Source organism: Paralichthys olivaceus, chromosome 5 (genome assembly GCF_024713975.1).
Source record: "Paralichthys olivaceus isolate ysfri-2021 chromosome 5, ASM2471397v2, whole genome shotgun sequence".
NCBI classification, from domain to species: domain Eukaryota; kingdom Metazoa; phylum Chordata; class Actinopteri; order Pleuronectiformes; family Paralichthyidae; genus Paralichthys; species Paralichthys olivaceus.
The window spans coordinates 205001-222892 of record NC_091097.1 but is presented as its reverse complement, the minus strand read 5'-3'; the positions used below and the strand labels follow the sequence as shown (position 1 = coordinate 222892).

The window sequence follows — 17892 nt, the reverse complement described above, 5'->3', positions numbered from 1 at the left end:
CAAGGGGAGTGGAAAGAAGAAAAGAGTCTGTGAGAAGGGGAAAGTTATTTTTTAATACTAAAAGAAAAGATGAAGCTATTATGACGAGAGCATCGGGACCTGTGTGTTTCTAAAGGTTGAAGTCCAGAAACTGTAAAAGCAAATAAAAGTATTCTACAAAGGTATATTCTAAAGTACTTAAAGGTATTTAAAATGTATTATAAAGTATATAAAGGGTTGTCATTTCATGTGATGTAACGTCATGTGATGTAACATCATGTGATGTAACGTCATGTGATGTAACGTCATGTGATGTAACGTCATGTGATGTAACGTAATGTGATGTAACGTCATGTGATGTAACGTAATGTGATGTAACGTAATGTGATGTAACGTTACTCGCTGAGCTTCAGGTTCATTCTTTATTCAGATGTTTATATCTGAGCAACGGAAGTGACGCATAGTAAACAGAGGGGGCAGCACCACGCTCTGTAACGTGCAGTCTCACGGGATTTCATCAGAAGAAGAAGAAAACGTGACGTAGAATAAAAACACGTGCAAACTTCCGGACGATCCGCGAGTTCACGTGAAATCTGCGGCTTCGAGTTCAGAGTCAGAAACATGGAGGACGTGATCCCGCTGCCGGAGCCGAGCGGAGCGAGGAAGAGAGGCCGAGCGAGGAAGAGGGACCCGAGGCAGGAGGAGGAGAAGCGGCGGAGGAACGTGGACAGCGTGTCGGGGCTGCGGGAGGACGACGCCTCGGTGCGGGTCCTGGAGGAGCTGCTGTTCGGGGCAGAGGACGAGCTGCGGGGCCGAATCCTGGAGGTTTGTCTTCATCTCACCTTCATTTAAACTTCAGCAGCTGTTTCCACCATTGCTGCACCTTTCTCCCTCAGTAACATGAATATGATGCACGGAGCTGCAGAACACACATTTACGTTGGTTTGTTTAAACATAACGTTTGTGCAACAACTTAACATGCAACCAAACAAGGAATCTGTTACAAAGTTATTCAGCTAACTTCCTGTGACACAAAGTGCAGCACCAAGAATACCAAGAATACCAAGAATACCAGGTCCAGGTCCAGGTCCTGGTCCAGGTCCTGGTCCAGGTCCTGGTCCAGGTCCTGGTCCTGGTCCTGGTCCAGGTCCTGGTCCAGGTCCTGGTCCAGGTCCTGGTCCCGGTCCTGGTCCCGGTCCTGGTCCAGGTCCCGGTCCAGGTCCCGGTCCTGGTCCAGGTCCCGGTCCTGGTCCAGGTCCCGGTCCAGGTCCTGGTCCTGGTCCAGGTCCTGGTCCTGTCTGTGAACACGACTGTCTTAAGTTCCAACCCCGGAGCAACTCGTTAGATTTCAAACACAGGACCCTGATTGTAGTTTTCTTCCAGACTTATGTTCTACTGGTTAATAACTAAACTAAACTTCTTTAAAAACTTGAAGATGGTTTCATTCAGGATTTGACTCAGTGAGAGTGAGACGATGAGTAAATGTTTGAAGGTGTGTGATGTGTTTTTGTATCAACAACTGTCAGTCACATGTTTACTTGACCAGGAGGACGAAGAGGCGACTGAACGTCTGGAGGACGAAGATGTTGAGTCTGAGGAGGACGAGGACGAGGCTCATCTGCAGCGCCAACCAACCAGAGAGGCCGCCTGGGTGGACGAAGATGACGAGCTGGAGGAAGAGTGAGTGAGAGAGAGTGAGAGAGAGTGTGAAAGAGAGAGAGAGAGAGAGTTTGTGTGTGTGAATCCAATGTTTCTCTTTGTCTCAGGGTGGACATGAAGCATCGTTACCGTAAAGACCTGATGAAAGGAGACGCTGAGTCGATCATGACCAAACACAAACTTCAGCAGAGGATGAGGGAGCAGTGAGTACACACACACACACACACACACACAAGGCTAGATGAACATGTGGGGTGCGTGCTGCTGAACGCATCGTGTGTCAGGTTTCAGAAATCGATGGGCGGAGCTCCGTCATGGGCTGAGAGCAGCAGCAGGAAGAAGAAGATGAAGATGAACGGTACAAACACTTTTCATGACTTTGTCTTTATTTTTGTTTCTTCTGAACAAATCAAAACGTGTGTTTGTGTGTGTTCAGCTGAGGATGATGAAGACAATGATGATGAAGAGGAGGATGACCTGCTGAGGAGGACAGGAAACTTTGTGGCGTCTTCAGAGCGTTTGCCCAGCGGCATTCTGAGAGTCAGTGATCATAAATTCAGCTTTGTTTTTTACAGTGTGATGATGATGATGATGATGATGATGATGTTGTTGTCTCCGTCCTGTCTCAGATGAAGAAGTGTCTTCCTGCCAACAGCGCTCGTCCATCTGAGGACAGACTGACCACCGTCCAGTTCCACCCCTCCGCTCAGGTCATCATGACAGCTGGCCTCGACCAATCAGTGTCCCTCTTTCAGGTACAGACGGCCGATCAGCTGACGTTCTCTGATGTCTGGCGGAACAGATCATGTGACACTTTGCGTCTCTCCTCCCTCAGGTGGATGGGAAAACAAACCCAAAGATCCAGAGCATCCACCTGGAGCGTTTCCCCGTCCACAGAGCGCAGTTCAGTACGGACGGGGAGACGGTGATCGCCACCGGTGTGAGGAACAAGATGTTCTACTTGTACGACATGATGGAGGGCCGGGTCACACCTGTCCACACTGTCAGAGGTCAGAGGTCAAGCTACACATTCATTTTTTTTAAACTTTCAGAATAAAAGTCTGCCAGCTGCTGTTTGTTGCTTCAGGTCTGAATGAAAACAGAGTGAAGGAGTTCTCAGTTTGTCCTGAAGGAGGCGCTCTGCTGCTCACTGGGACTCGTGGGTACCTGCACCTCCTCACACTCAAGGTGGGTTCACCTCTAGTTCACCTCTGACCTCTGACGTAGAAATGTTCCTCCGGTGTCTATGTCCTTATTTTGACCCCCTGTGATGTCATTTCCTGGAGAATTTTCATGTTTCTAAAATCTGTGATGAAACACGAGGCCTCAACTTTCTGCTGCAAAGAGTGAGTGTTCTGAACATCCTGTTTATTGTGTGTGTGTGTGTGTGTGTGTGTGTGTGTGTGTGTGTGTGTGTGTGTGTGTGTGTGTGTTCAGACTAAGGAGGTAGTTTGCAGTATGAAGATTAACGGTGATGTCAGCGGCGTCGCCTTCTCCCACAACGGCAGCAAAGTCTTCGTCAACTCAGGTGAGTCCACGACTTTGATCCTGTGACATCACAAATGAGCTTCCTGACATTCATGTGCCGTGTGTGTGTGTCTCTGTGTGTGTCTGTGTGTAGAGGAGGGGGAGGTGTATGTGTGGGATGTGCGCAGCAGTCGTTGTCTGAACAAGTTCACAGATGACGGCTGTGTGAAGGGGACGTCCATTGCTGCATCTCGTAACGGGCAGTACCTGGCCTGTGGGTAAGACACGCCCACTCAACATCCTGTGTTCTGTATTCTGCTGAGATGTAGTGGGGGGGGGGGGGGGCGGGGGGGCAGGGGGGCAGTGGATTGATTGATCTTCTGTCTGTTGCAGCTCTCAGTCTGGCGTGGTCAACGTCTATTCTCAGGAGGCGTGTCTTAACTCAGCCAATCCAAAGCCTCTGAAGGCGGTGATGAACCTGTTGACCTCAGCGACCTCCCTAACCTTCAACCCCACCTCTGAGATTCTGGCCATCGCCTCCCGAGCCGAGGACGAGGCCGTAAAGCTGGTAAGATACCGGTTCTGACCCAGTTCTGTCCCGGTTTAGTTCCCGTTATGGATCTGGCTCTGATGCGGCTCTGTCCCGGTTCTGTCCCCTCAGGTCCACCTGTCCAGCCTCAGCATCTTCTCTAACTTCCCCGTCTCCAAGAGGAACATTGTTTATCGAGCAAGCTGCCTGGACTTCTCCCCACATAGTGGCTTCTTCTCATTGGCTAACAACAAAGGACACGCCCCCCTCTTCCGGTAAGCCAATTGGCTTCTCTGCTCTTATAAAGTTGGCTTCCATTAATGTGATCATGTTAGCATGTTAGCTTGTTAGCATGCCACAGTCTAAAGATTGACAACAGTACATTTTACCAATGCTTTTAATTTGAAGGAGCTGTGTGTGTTTTCAGGTTGTTGCATTACAAAGACTTCTGAGAAACTATTTACACAAACTCTGAAAAATCTCTGCGCCGACGACGAGGTGAGGATGATGAAGATGAGCTGGTGAAGATGAGATGGGACTGAGGTAGTTTATAGAAGAAGTGAAATAATTGTTCATGTGTGTTTTTATTATTTGTATAAAAACTAAATCAGTTCAACTCATGTTTCATTGTTTTTTTCACTCAATCAGCTGATCGATCAACACAAGCTTCATTTCAAAATGAATACAAATTAAATTTAATGATATAAAAACGTAACTGACAAACTGTCCTTTCATTTAAACTTGAACAACATCATACTAATAACCCTAACCCATAAAATGCCAGAACATTTAAACTCTGACAAATCTGAATGAATCTGTTTTACTTTAGTTTGTTTCACTAGTTAATGATCGACTAAATGTCTATCTGGACTTAAACATGAATAACCGTTCAGAAATGTGACGGAATATATTTAATTTGTCACTTGACCATCATAGATTTAACAATAATTATAATTCATACATTTAGGGTTTACGATTTTATACTTGCAACTTAAATAATTTAAACTTTTTAAAAATTTGCATTTTAACATTAGACATAATACTAATTATCAAAATCAAGATTTAAAGTTGGGAAAATATTAATTTTGGAGAAATCATTTTTGGTTCATTAGTTCATTAGTTTTTCTGTTTGTGGCAGAATATTGTCTCCATACACAGGAAATGTTTTTTTTGCATTGTGAGGACTCAAACAGGATTGACCAGCTCTACCAGGAATGTCCTCGGTCCTGTCTGTCCTCCACGAACATGACAAACATGCATGACCCTGCCTCTGAGCAAGGCATCTGCTGGAGAGGGCTCCTAACACCAACAACACACAAGTCGTGACACTAAATGCATTTACTTTGTTGTGATAATTCATATTGTAATAATTCTTATTATTTAATTTGACTTGAATTAAAAAAACCTTTGTAAATGTTATAAAACACAAACATTTATTTAGGATTATTCTTTCACGTCTTAGAATTTATATTTTAGAATTATTTGGCCCTTGTGAGTTGGACCCTTGACAGAATGAGTCTTTAGGAGCAGAAACTTTCTTCATCTCAGTGAAAAACAAACTCCACCTTCGAAACTCACCTGACGACATTCTGCACCTGTGTGAGGCCCCGCCCACCACGCAACAGACCGACAGGAACCAGAGTTTCAGGATGTTGAAGAGAAACACCTGAAGAGAAGAAGAGAGGAAGAGAGGAAGCTGCCCGGTGGAAGGTTTGTGTTTCATTCAAGTTTAAAGTATGAAAGTAGTTTTGGTTCCAGAAAGAGATGATGTAGTTTGACCCTCATGTTCTCTGCTGCTCGTGTGACGCAGCTGATCGGGGATCAGTCTCATCACGTCTGAGCTTCATTCAACTTCAGCTTGTTCGTTTCTGAGGCTCACATGCTCACATGGATTACTTAGCTTAGCTTAGCTCAGCAGGACGATGGAAACTGAACCTTGAGAGGATGAGAAGTAGAAGAGAAGCTAAACAAAGCTCCTGATGCTGAACCTCAGCTGCTTCAAGTTGCAGTGGGAAGAAGATCCAGTAGATGGCGCTAAAGAAGATTATTGTTTCTATTGATTTATCTTAACTGGAGATTAACTCGTGAACACGTGAACATAAAGAGATGAAGGTCATTCATTCATCATGTTTCATAATGTTTCTATTTAAAGTCTGTAGGAGGAATCTTTATATTCACGATCAGACTTAGTTATGAATTCTGTTTTCAAATAACTGATAATAATGAGAACTGCAAAATGCTGCAGCAGCAGATTGTCCTGACGTGTAGTCATGTTGTGTAGTCATGTTGTGTAGTCATGTTGTGTAGACATGTTGTGTAGTCATGTTGTGTAGACATGTTGTGTAGTCATGTTGTGTAGTCATGTTGTGTAGACATGTTGTGTAGTCATGTTGTGTAGACATGTTGTGTAGTCATGTTGTGTAGACATGTTGTGTAGTCATGTTGTGTAGACATGTTGTGTAGTCATGTTGTGTAGACATGTTGTGTAGACATGTTGTGTAGTCATGTTGTGTAGACATGTTGTGTAGACATGTTGTGTAGTCAGTGTGTGTAGTCATGTTGTGTAGTCATGTTGTGTAGACATGTTGTGTAGTCATGTTGTGTAGTCATGTTGTGTAGACATGTTGTGTAGTCATGTTGTGTAGTCATGTTGTGTAGACATGTTGTGTAGTCATGTTGTGTAGACATGTTGTGTAGTCATGTTGTGTAGTCATGTTGTGTAGTCATGTTGTGTAGACATGTTGTGTAGTCAGTGTGTGTAGTCATGTTGTGTAGTCATGTTGTGTAGTCATGTTGTGTGGACATGTTGTGTAGACATGTTGTGTGGACATGTTGTGTAGTCATGTTGTGTAGACATGTTGTGTAGTCATGTTGTGTAGACATGTTGTGTAGTCATGTTGTGTAGACATGTTGTGTAGTCATGTTGTGTAGTCATGTTGTGTAGACATGTTGTGTAGTCATGTTGTGTAGTCATGTTGTGTAGACATGTTGTGTAGTCAGTGTGTGTAGTCATGTTGTGTAGTCATGTTGTGTGGACATGTTGTGTAGTCATGTTGTGTGGACATGTTGTGTAGAGATGTTGTGTAGACATGTTGTGTAGTCATGTTGTGTAGACATGTTGTGTAGTCATGTTGTGTAGTCATGTTGTGTAGACATGTTGTGTAGACATGTTGTGTAGTCATGTTGTGTAGTCATGTTGTGTAGACATGTTGTGTAGACATGTTGTGTAGTCATGTTGTGTGGACATGTTGTGTAGTCATGTTGTGTAGACATGTTGTGTAGAGATGTTGTGTAGTCATGTTGTGTAGTCATGTTGTGTGGACATGTTGTGTAGACATGTTGTGTAGTCAGTGTGTGTAGCAGATTGTCGACTCGTTCACAACAACAGGAACATGTGGGGACGTTCAGGTGAGGGGTGGAGCCTGTAGAGCAGCAGGAGGCGGGACATGGCGTCTAAACTGTGTAAAGATCAGTGTTGTTGTTTACAGCTCGTCCACACGGCGTCGGCCCTCATCACCAAAACATCTGGAACCTCCTCGTCTGTCCACGTGGACGTCTTCGTCTTCTGCGTGTACGGCTCCTCTTCTTCATCCTGAGACATTTGTGTTCTTCAGTTTCACGTCCGTCACGTGTTAGAGACACGCCCACTCGCTCACTGAGAGGGTTCCAGATGTTTTCTCTCATGGACTCACTCTCTTACAGATGTTTCACTCGAGGCTGCAGGAGAAGATCCAGAACATGTCCAGAGACACTGACTGGAACATGTGTGGAACATGTCAGTGGTTCAGTTCATGTCTGAAAATATTTCAGGAAGCTTCCAGGAAGTGATGTCATGATGAATTTCCAGACCTTCCAACCTCTGACCGTTTAAATTAAGTGTCCTTTGATCTTCCAGCAGCAGGATGTCGATGGCGGAGGCGGCTCCAGATCTGTTCTCGGAGCAGGAGCTGACCTGCTCCATTTGTCTGGACCTGTTCATTGAGCCAGTCACTACCCCCTGTGGACACAACTTCTGCCAGGTAACGTCCACACACACAACACCTGATGCCCGGTTACAACGGATTCATGTGTTCATTAAGTTTGTTTCCACCAATCAGAACAGTTCTTTTTTTCTCCTGCGAGGTTACTGTGATGAAGTTAATGTTCAAAGTAAACATTTTGAAGAAATCGCTTCAAAGGGTTCTCAAGATACTATGTTCACAAGAACCAGATGGACGTATAACCCAAAAACATATCGCCTCCGACCACTGGGTGTCACCAGTGCTGAGGCTTAAAAACTGGTGACTCATTATAATCACACAATTCGCCCTCTATGGGAGTTCAGGTCCAGGTTCACAGGGGCACAAGTGTTTAGGGATCACGTGACTTTGATAAACCTTCAAACTCTTCTCTTATTTGTTTGCAGGCGTGTATTGGAGGTTACTGGGCGTCTAGTCCGGTGTGCACGTGTCCGCTGTGCAAACATCAGTTCAATGAACGACCTCAGCTCAGCGTCAACAAAGTCTTTGCTCTCATCGCAGATAATTACAAAGAGGCTCATTACGGAGCCGCAGGGTTACCGCAGGTAGGGAGCGAGACACGGGTGACGACTGGTGGCACGAACCCTTTTTTGACAGTCGCAGCGGCGGTGTCCGGTGAGGAGGTGGTGTGGTGTGACGTGTGTACAGGTGTGAAACAACCTGCCGTCAGCTCCTGTCTCACCTGCACGGCCTCATACTGCACTGAGCATGTGCGGCCACATCAGACCGCTCCCTTCTACTCCAAACACCCACTCATGGACCCTCTGGATGCTCTCAAGGGCCGCACTTGCTCTATACACCGCCGCCTGCTGGAGGTGAGTGGAAACACAGATTGTTATCATACCAGCTTTGTCATTAATTGAGGTCGATTTATCTCTGGTACATTTATAACCAAGTGAATTTCACAGCATTCAGACTTATTTCCCATTTTATTTCGTTGACGTCGTCCCCTGGTGGTCAGAGGTCGGACTCCCCTGGGAGAGACAGTTTAAGGTCTCTGCAGAGTTTGGTTGGTTCTTGTCAGGGCTGACATTGGTCCACTCAGGGACACTGATCATGTTTCTATGAATTAATGAAATCAACTTGTTCCTGATGTGTTCACCTGTGCAGGTGTTCTGTCGGACATGTCAGTGTTGTATCTGTGCCATTTGTGTCCTGGAGGAGCATCGAACACACAAAACTGTCTCTGTCCAGACAGAGAGACTCAGCAAACAGGTAAATGACAGACGGGATGTGAATCTACTCACGTCGTCATTCAGTGGTTGAGACGGACTCTGTCGTGTTCACCTGTGTGTTCAGAAACAGGTGGCGAGGACGGAGCAGGAAATCCTGAACCGTATCAAAGAGCGAGAGATCCACGTGATGGAGCTGAAGAGGAAACTGGAGGGAGTGAAGGTCCGACATGTTTTTGTTTGAGTAAAATAAATTAAACTCTTTTGGTCCCAGTTTGTCCAACTGGGCCTGAGGTGCCCGGCTCATGGGCACCTTAGCTAATATTACTACGTCCAACAAACTAATTCAACTTGATGAAATAGTTTGATTTGACGTAGTGCAACATTTTGGTTCCATATATTTCAGTCAAACCATTTAGATTTTAATAATCATTATTTGAATCGATTTGTCTCAGAACTACGCAGACGGAGAACGAGGTGAAGTTGAACACCTGCTGGATGAAGTGTCCAGTTCCCTCGACCGGATCCGGACGCGGGTGGTGGGCGGGATCCAGACCCAACTGGATGCTGTCATGTCAAAGGGGGAGGGGCTGGTGAGCCGTCTGGAGGCAGAGCTCAGCCAGTTGATGGACAGGAGGGCCACACTGGAGGGTCAGGCCATCAGTCAGGATCACATCGGCTTCCTGCAGGTGGGAACTGTACGAAGTCTGTTCGTGGTGAAACCAAAGCACAAAGACTTTTCTACCATTTACTATGTTTGTTTATTTATCGTTGTAGCAATATTCAACAATTATATCACATGTTTTCCTAATAGTACACATATTGTTTATCAAGCGGTCTGGTTGTAATCATAGTCCTCGATCAGCTGCAGCTGATCCACCATCAAGAGCCACGATGTGGCCACAGCAGCGATCCTGATGAAGGAAGAAGTCACATCAGTAACATGTTTTGATGAGACATTGATGTGATGAAGAAGAAAGAAGCTCCACGTGTCCATTTCAACATATTATAGTTGAATCTATTATGAATCTCGAGAAGTTCAGGGTGTGGATACTCGTCCCAACATTTTGAAATGAGGCTCGGTCCAGTTGGCTGTTCTACTTGAGTTTTTACACGCCACACGTCTGTAATCAGGGGACTAAAAAAACGAAAGTCTCTCAAGCTGAGACAAAAAACTGTGGTCTGAGCTGATTGAGCCAAGTCTTCATCACCTCCTTCTCCTCCTCCTCAGAGTTTTGAGGAGGCCACAGTGCCTCTGAATGACCATCAGCAGATTGACGTGGACGAGGAATCTGAATTTTCCCTCCATTTCCATCTGGCGGAGGTGAAGAGCTCTCTGACAGAGGTGAAGGATAAGATGGACGACATCCAGATGGGGGAGGTCCAGTCCCGAGGCTCCAGAGGCTCCTGTGAGTTGAATCAAAAAAGTCCCTTTTATCAACTCACATCAATAACTTCTAAGATTTGGTCAAATGAAATAAAAACGGTTGAATAATTCAGTATTGAAACCATGAGTGTGTTTTAATGAAGCAGTTTGTGTTTCAGTTTCGTCCACAGATCTGAAGGCGGCGGAGAGTATGCTCAGTCTGAGAGGAAGCAGTGCCAGTTTGAGGATGAGTCAGTGGAGTCTGAGAGGTGATGCGTCATTTCCAAGCCACAACACTCACATTACTGTACTTTTATTGTGAAAGGTCTCACTTTGGTTTCCTGTCCTCTGTAGATCAGAAGAAGATCAAAGCCGTCTCAGGTCTGTGTCCCACTTGCTTTTCTTGTCCATCACAAAATATCCAAATGTTTTTCTAAAAATGTCTTTCTGTTTCGTCTCAGGACATAAAAAGGCTCGAGTTTACATGGGTGAGTATTTCATTTACAACATTAACACATTTTTATTTTTTAGCCAACTCTCTGAGAAACGCTGTTTGTTTACATTCATCGCTATAACTGTTTTTATAAACTTTATTGATCATGTAGATTTATTAATGAAACTGTGATCATGTTGCTGTTTATTAGATGTTAGCACAACAAGATAAAAGCATGTTACTATTCACATTAAAAATTAAGAGAAATCTACCTGCAGCTTGAGCAGAATGCTAACTGAAGCGTGCTAACATGCTAACACTAGCATTTATCTAAAAAAAGTCCTCAGGTAAAATTTTCTATTTCATTTGTAGAGCATAAAATCATCATATACATTTTCTCAAGGCTCTTGACATTTGGATATTATAGAGAAACCAACAGTTCTCACAATAAACCAGTTGGAAACTGGAAGAAAGAACCAGAGTCAATGTGGACGACATCTGTCTTCACTGGTTGCTGAGAGGAGACAAATGATGGACGCCTGTCACTTTGATTTCCCCGTCTCTGCAGCAGTTGCAGGCTTCCGAACACCTTCATCCCCCAAAATACAGAAAAAGCTAATTGTCTGTTAGCTTGATTTAGGTTAGTTTTTAATGTAATTTAAATTTCTACCCAATCAGCAGCTTCACTCTGTTTGAGCTCGATGCCGTCTGTCGCATTTCCAACTTGGTTTAGATCAAATCTGCAGCAATCTGCATAAGTAGACGTTAAATACGTTTTTCAAAGATGGTTTCTGAGACCTCATGATTGACAGTTGAGACTGATTCATGGTTGGTCCAGAGTGTGTGTGGGTGGGGCCTCGACACCACATCTCCACGATCACGGCTGCACAGGCGCTGATTCATATCAATCACAGCTGGGTGGACACACGGTGTCCTCTAGTGCCCAGTTAAAAACTGTTGGTGTGTTTTGTTAACTTGTGGTTTCAGAGGACGTGACGTTGAACCCTGTGACGGCGTATCCGTTCCTCATCCTGTCTGAGGACAGGAAGCAGGTGAAGCGAGGAGAAAAGCTGCAGTTCTACAGAAACAGTCCTCACAGGTTTGATGTCTGGTCCTGCGTCAACGCCAAGGAAGGATTCAGCTCTGGACGCCATTACTGGGAGGTCAGACCAACACAGACACACACACAGTAACACACAGTAACACACACACAGTAACACACACACACACAGTAACACACAGTGACACACACAGTAACACACACAGTAACACACAGTAACACACACAGTAACACACAGTAACACACACAGTAACACACAGTAACACACACACACACACAGTAACACACAGTAACACACAGTAACACACACACAGTAACACACACACACAGTAACACACAGTAACACACAGTAACACACAGTAACACACACAGTAACACACAGTAACACACACAGTAACACACAGTAACACACACAGTAACACACAGTAACACACAGTAACACACAGTGTGCTCTCACCAGGTGTTTGTTGGGGAGAACAAGGACTGGAAGGTGGGCGTGGTCAGCGAGTCAGCTCAGAGGAAAGGTCTGTTCGACATGAGTCCTTCTAATGGATACTACGCCATCTGGTGGAGCGGCAGCCAGCTGAGGGCGCTCACTGCACCGCCACTTACCAAGGTCGAACCAAACCTCCAGTTATCACCAGTCCGTCTCCTTATTGGCTATTACATCATGAATAATTAATGAGTCCGTCAAAAAAATCTGCTTATACGTCTGTCAATGTCAACTGTCCACGTGCATCAGTGTTAAAGGGATAGTTCACCGTCAAATGAAACTTCACTCATTATCTCCTCACCACCATGACGGGGGGGGGGGGGTTGAGTCCAGTAAACACTTCTGGAGTTTCAGGTTGAAACTTTGTTTGAGCAGAATCCAACACACCTGAAGTAACTGGACACAAAAGCTTCAGACGTGAAGAAACAAGAGAAAACACACAACATGCCTCCATATCTGCTCCTGTGATGTCATCAAGGGTCCACATGCCCGACATTCAGATTCAACTGGGAACAGAAACAACACGCCTCCATACTGCTACTCCTCCAAACAAGGTCATTTACACCAAGTTTTTTTCCTTTTAGGCTTCGAACTAAGTGTAAATGACCTTGTTAGGAGGAGTAGCAGTATGGAGGCGTGTTGTTTCTGTTTTATTACATCTGAAGAATCAGTCACCATTGACTTCAGTCGTATTGGATTCTGCTGCAACAGTCCATCGGCATAGTGGTGAATAGATGACTACATTTTCATTTTTGGGCTTTAACGTACGTTTGTGTCAACGTACTTCTGTCCACATGTCTAGTCGGGGCTCAGGTTATGTTTGTGTCCGTCCTGCAGGTGAAGAACCCTCAGAAGTTGCGTCAGGTGGGCGTCTTCCTGGACGTGGACATGGGTCAGGTGTCCTTCTATAATGCCAAGTCGGGTTCTGAGATCTACAGCTTCACTGGATCGTATGAGTTTAGAGAGAGGATGTTTCCTCTGCTGGGCACTGGAGACAAAGAGGTCCCCCTGGTGCTCATCACCGCACAGCACCACCTGGCCTGAGGGGCCGGAGACAGAGCATCGTACCAGAGCGAGAGGAGACGTAAGGAAAGAGGCGACAGGGACAGAAGAGCTCGGACACTGGAACAGAAACTTTGAGAAACTTCCAGTTGTGACTCTGTTGCCATCAAGACTAAATAAAACATCTGTCCTCCTTTGATTTGTCTTTGGAACCAGATCGTCCTCATGTTAAAACAAGAAAAATCAATCCATTGATCAGTGAATCAAATATTAGAACAGCTGATGTCTGATGTTGTCACATTCCAGAAACCTCAACTGTAAAAAACACACGTTGATAATTGAGTTTGTTGATTAATGAGTGAATAAAGTGTCTGCAATAAATGAAAGAAAACATTTGTATTAGAACATACAAATATTAAAACATGAACTTTTGAACATTAGAACATTTCATTCACTTCCATCAAAGAAATCTTCATTTGAATCTGCATCAGTTACATTTGGTGGCTCTGGGATCTCCCGAACCTGAAGACAGGAAGGAGAGCGTCTGTCAGTGACAACAGAAATGACTGAATGAATCAAAGCCAGTCTGAACAAAGGCTGGAGCTGGTTTGCAGAGGAAGTAGCTTCAGTAAGGTGCCTTGTTTGAGCTACGACAATGTGTGAGGGGAATCAGCTGCCGTGAGCTGAGCCTGACTTTGTCCTGCCTGAACGAATGCTATGATCAATAAGAACACACGGAACATGCACTGCTCGAACAAATGAAGGGAACACTTACATCACACATTAGATCTGACTGAAGTAGAAAATCTTTACTGATCAACATTGTAGAATTAGTTGAGAACAAAATGACATCACCCAGTGAGGCTGGATTCAAACCTGGACATCCCAGTAACAAAGCGAAACCACAGCTGATCCAACCTGATTCATCAGGTCATCATGTGACTCAGTGGGTGTGGCCTCCTCGTGCCTGGATGTTCTCCGGACAACGACATGATGCTCCTGATGAGTTGGAGGGTGGAGTCCTGGGGATCTTATCTGGTATTATTCAGATGTTAATTATAACCATCCTCGCTCATGTTTACGCACCTTCCTGAGGTTTGAATCTAATGTGTTGTGTTCGTACAAACTCACTGTACGAACAAATGTGGGACAAATTCACCATTCGATTCCAACATGGTCTTCGTTTGCGATGATGAAAACCTTTCATTCTACACAATTAAACTTGCAACACAGAGACGTCTTCCGTCAGTTGTTGTCATGGTCACACGCAGATAATGGATTTGTCGGCAGGAAGCTGTGAAAGTCAGTGAACAGGAAGTGATTCTGGACACACGTCACAACATTTCTAATCTTTTCAAGTTCATATTTTATTTAACATAAATCATATTGCAGTCAATGTGAACAGCTGGGGTTTCAATATACACAATAGAGTCAAACATTTTAGGTCACGCTTTAACCCCACCCACAATTACCCCCCCAGCCCATGAAGCAAAAAGAAACCCTCCCCCTCCCCCATAGACCCCACCCACCCTCTGCTCCTTTAAAACACACTGATCATCCCACCCCCACGACAGCACCGCCACCTGACATGTAGCTCCGCCCCTAATACTATGTGTGTGTGTGTGTGTGTTTGTTTAGCAGCAAACTCCACCTGATCAACGTTGGCATCATTTATTGCCACCGGTCTCACCTGCACCAATGTCATGTGATCAGCTGTGAATAAACTTCTTTTATTTTTATTTCTCTTTAAGGCTCGTAGCGAACACCTCCCATTTAAGCCCCTCCCACCAGCACTGACATCATCCTACCTCCGGTTGATTCATGGCGAGCAGCAAACTGTCGACTTTGAGTTACTACGTAGAATAAAATGGTGACTTCCAGATATCTTGTCATCGCTGTCACGTTGCCATAACGACTTCAGGGACGTTGTCTCTGATGACAACACGATCAGTTTGGAGTTTGCTGCCGACTGAAGTGTGAGGAACAAACAAGTGGCTGCAAAAAGGAGGTGGGCGTGTCCTTCTGACCACCTGATAAACTCAGGTGTCTCCACCACGCTCATAAAATTAAAAAAAATAAAATTCATGTGGGTAGCATGGTCAGGCATTGCGGCGTTCACCGAATAATTGATTCACCTGAGCAACATTCACCCCCCCCACCTCTCAACCCTCCTCCATCATCATCATCATCATCATCATCATCATGGGCCGCTGCCCTCTATCTGCCATCTTTTGAGTCCAGTTAGGTGTGTGTTTTATCAGCGCCCCCCTGTGGCGTGTAAACGGTTGAATTCTGCATCTCGGAAATAAACAGAGAGAGATATGGGGGGTGGGGGATAAATGTGAGCAGGTGGGGGTGCGTGTGGGGGCGGGTCTGTCGTCTTGTTTTAAAACAGAAAAGCGTCTTCTGATGAGCTGCTTCCTGTCTCAGCAGCTTCTGCTGACGAGCAGGACGGAGGAGGGGGAGGAGTGGGGGTGGGGGGAGTCTGGAGGATGGTTGGACGCCGAGTTATTTAAGACACCTCTCAAAGTAGGTGGCGCCCACGTAGCCGCCCCTCAGAGAGCGTTGGACATTCTGCTCGAAGAGCCGCCGGTTCGTCTGCAGAACCTCGGCCGCATCTTTGTTCAACGGGTCCTCAGGGTTCGGCTCCTGCAGGGGGAGGAGAGGGAGGAGGAGGAGGAGGGGGGGAGCACCTTGATGATCAGAAGTGGAACAATTCACCGAACAATCAATCAATTAATACGTTTTAACTAATGGACGGATCTAAATGTTCTACGGGTCAATGACCGAAGTTATTTACTAGCTAACTGACCGACTAACAAGCTAGCTAATAACTTACTAACTAGCTGGCTAGCTAACTGACGGACTGACTACCTGCACCTAGACGTGAACGTTCCACACACTTGTCAAAGCATCAATATCAACACGATCAGTTGGTCTCCTCGCTGCTGGATGATGATTATTGATGATTATTATTGGATGTATAAAGTTGCCATGTGCTGCAGCCGCTCAGTGTGTGAGACTCACTAGAAATAGATACTGTAGACCGTAGATGATGGAGTTTATTGTCAACACAGGCTTCCAGTCCTCTCTGTGGACAAACACACACAAAGTGAGGAAGTGAAGGGCTGCCGGTTCAAAGCTCGGCAGCTGTTTACAAACCTTAAGATATTGAGGCAGACGTTTCCTTCCAGGTCGATGTTGGGGTGATACACCATCGTCTCACACTTTACCTTGGGGGGGTCATGAGGATAACCCTGTCCTACCTGAAAAACACTCCATGTTAGCTGATGGGACATGGACTAAACAAAAAAAATGTTTAAATCAAAGGAGACAGAAGAAATGTTCTCAGACAGTTTCTGTCATTTAAGGTATGATGAGGTATTGTTGATCATCTTTATATAGTCAGTGATCATCTTTATATACAGTCAGTGATCCTCTTTATATACAGTCAGTGATCATCTTTATATACAGTCAGTGATCATCTTTATATACAGTCAGTGATGGTCTTTATATACAGTCAGTGATGGTCTTTATATACAGTCAGTGATCATCTTTATATACAGTCAGTGATCATCTTTATATACAGTCAGTGATGGTCTTTATATACAGTCAGTGATCATCTTTATATACAGTCAGTGATCATCTTTATATACAGTCAGTGATCATCTTTATATACAGTCAGTGTTCATCTTTATATACAGTCAGTGATCATCTTTATATACAGTCAGTGATCATCTTTATATACAGTCAGTGATGGTCTTTATATACAGTCAGTGTCTTTATATACAGTCAGTGATGGTCTTTATATACAGTCAGTGATGGTCTTTATATACAGTCAGTGATGGTCTTTATATACAGTCAGTGATGGTCTTTATATACAGTCAGTGATGGTCTTTATATACAGTCAGTGATCATCTTTATATACAGTCAGTGATCATCTTTATATACAGTCAGTGTTCATCTTTATATACAGTCAGTGATCATCTTTATATACAGTCAGTGATGGTCTTTATATACAGTCAGTGATGGTCTTTATATACAGTCAGTGTCTTTATATACAGTCAGTGATGGTCTTTATATACAGTCAGTGATCGTCTTTATATACAGTCAGTGATCATCTTTATATACAGTCAGTGATGGTCTTTATATACAGTCAGTGATGGTCTTTATATACAGTCAGTGTCTTTATATACAGTCAGTGATGGTCTTTATATACAGTCAGTGATCCTCTTTATATACAGTCAGTGATCATCTTTATATACAGTCAGTGATGGTCTTTATATACAGTCAGTGATCCTCTTTATATACAGTCAGTGTCTTTATATACAGTCAGTGATCATCTTTATATACAGTCAGTGTCTTTATATACAGTCAGTGATGGTCTTTATATACAGTCAGTGATCCTCTTTATATACAGTCAGTGAGACAGGTGTTTCTCACCTTAAAGCTGAAGACGAACTTTCCTCCTTTGTAAAAACCCTGTGAGACAAAGACAAACGTTTACTGTTCATCATCATTACCATGACAGCAGTGTACTACAGGTGAAGTACAGGTGAAGTACAGGTGTACTGCATTGAACAAGTATTTTCAGGGTGTGATGAGGATGATCCTTCAATGGTCAGAATATTGATCAGATGAATGTAAATAAAAGCTCTGCTTCTCACAGCTGATTGGTGGAAAACAGGAAGTGAAGCAACGCACCTCGTCTGG

General features: G+C 44.4%; 3 protein-coding genes and 1 long non-coding RNA gene across 10 annotated transcripts in view; 2 read left to right on the top strand and 2 right to left on the bottom strand.

Annotated features, from left to right (window-relative positions):
* The first annotated feature begins 391 nt into the window (after positions 1–391).
* On the top strand, positions 392–4250 carry utp18 (UTP18 small subunit processome component). Of its 3 annotated transcripts, none has more exons than XM_020110963.2 (13): positions 392–804; positions 1526–1659; positions 1746–1841; positions 1923–1996; positions 2075–2178; positions 2268–2393; positions 2474–2648; positions 2726–2826; positions 3076–3166; positions 3260–3383; positions 3499–3673; positions 3767–3909; positions 4062–4250. In XM_020110963.2, the coding sequence occupies exons 1-13, from the start codon at positions 601–603 to the stop codon at positions 4084–4086; spliced, it is 1572 nt and encodes a 523-aa protein (XP_019966522.2). In that variant the 5' UTR covers positions 392–600; the 3' UTR covers positions 4087–4250. The 3 variants fall into 3 exon arrangements, with proteins under 3 accessions (XP_019966522.2, XP_069381560.1, XP_069381561.1); XM_069525460.1 differs by having other exon boundaries at positions 500–804; positions 1529–1659; XM_069525459.1 differs by having other exon boundaries at positions 453–804; positions 1923–2178.
* A 963-nt stretch (positions 4251–5213) lies between these two features.
* LOC109646953 (E3 ubiquitin-protein ligase TRIM39-like) lies at positions 5214–13622 on the top strand. 5 transcript variants are annotated; one of them, XM_069525455.1, is made up of 14 exons: positions 7187–7205; positions 7337–7409; positions 7530–7653; positions 8040–8468; positions 8764–8868; positions 8953–9048; positions 9281–9514; positions 10057–10234; positions 10371–10460; positions 10546–10572; positions 10653–10679; positions 11612–11787; positions 12145–12300; positions 13015–13622. In XM_069525455.1, exons 3-14 carry the CDS (start codon positions 7537–7539, stop codon positions 13219–13221), a joined length of 1842 nt encoding a protein of 613 aa, XP_069381556.1. In that variant the 5' UTR covers positions 7187–7205; positions 7337–7409; positions 7530–7536; the 3' UTR covers positions 13222–13622. The 5 variants fall into 5 exon arrangements, with proteins under 5 accessions (XP_069381555.1, XP_069381559.1, XP_069381557.1 ...); XM_069525454.1 differs by lacking the exons at positions 7187–7205; positions 7337–7409 and adding an exon at positions 5214–5344; XM_069525456.1 differs by lacking the exons at positions 7187–7205; positions 7337–7409 and adding an exon at positions 5313–5344 and having other exon boundaries at positions 7533–7653.
* Positions 9563–10158, bottom strand: LOC138407833 (uncharacterized). The gene is made up of 2 exons (XR_011241148.1): positions 10037–10158; positions 9563–9739 (listed from the first exon to the last, which is right to left on the bottom strand). It is a non-coding gene; the product is annotated as an uncharacterized lncRNA (long non-coding RNA).
* An 899-nt stretch (positions 13623–14521) lies between the features above and the next one.
* Positions 14522–17892, bottom strand: part of ube2m (ubiquitin conjugating enzyme E2 M) — a 6282-nt gene continuing 2911 nt past the window's right edge. Inside the window, exons 3-7 of the mRNA XM_020111173.2 lie at positions 17884–17892; positions 17623–17661; positions 16342–16445; positions 16207–16270; positions 14522–15828 (exon numbers count right to left, since the gene is read on the bottom strand). The exon at positions 17884–17892 is cut by the window's right edge and continues 86 nt beyond it. Of these exons, the coding sequence (XP_019966732.1) occupies positions 15688–15828; positions 16207–16270; positions 16342–16445; positions 17623–17661; positions 17884–17892 (357 nt within the window). The 3' untranslated portion in view covers positions 14522–15687. The remainder of the gene's footprint in view (positions 15829–16206; positions 16271–16341; positions 16446–17622; positions 17662–17883) is intronic.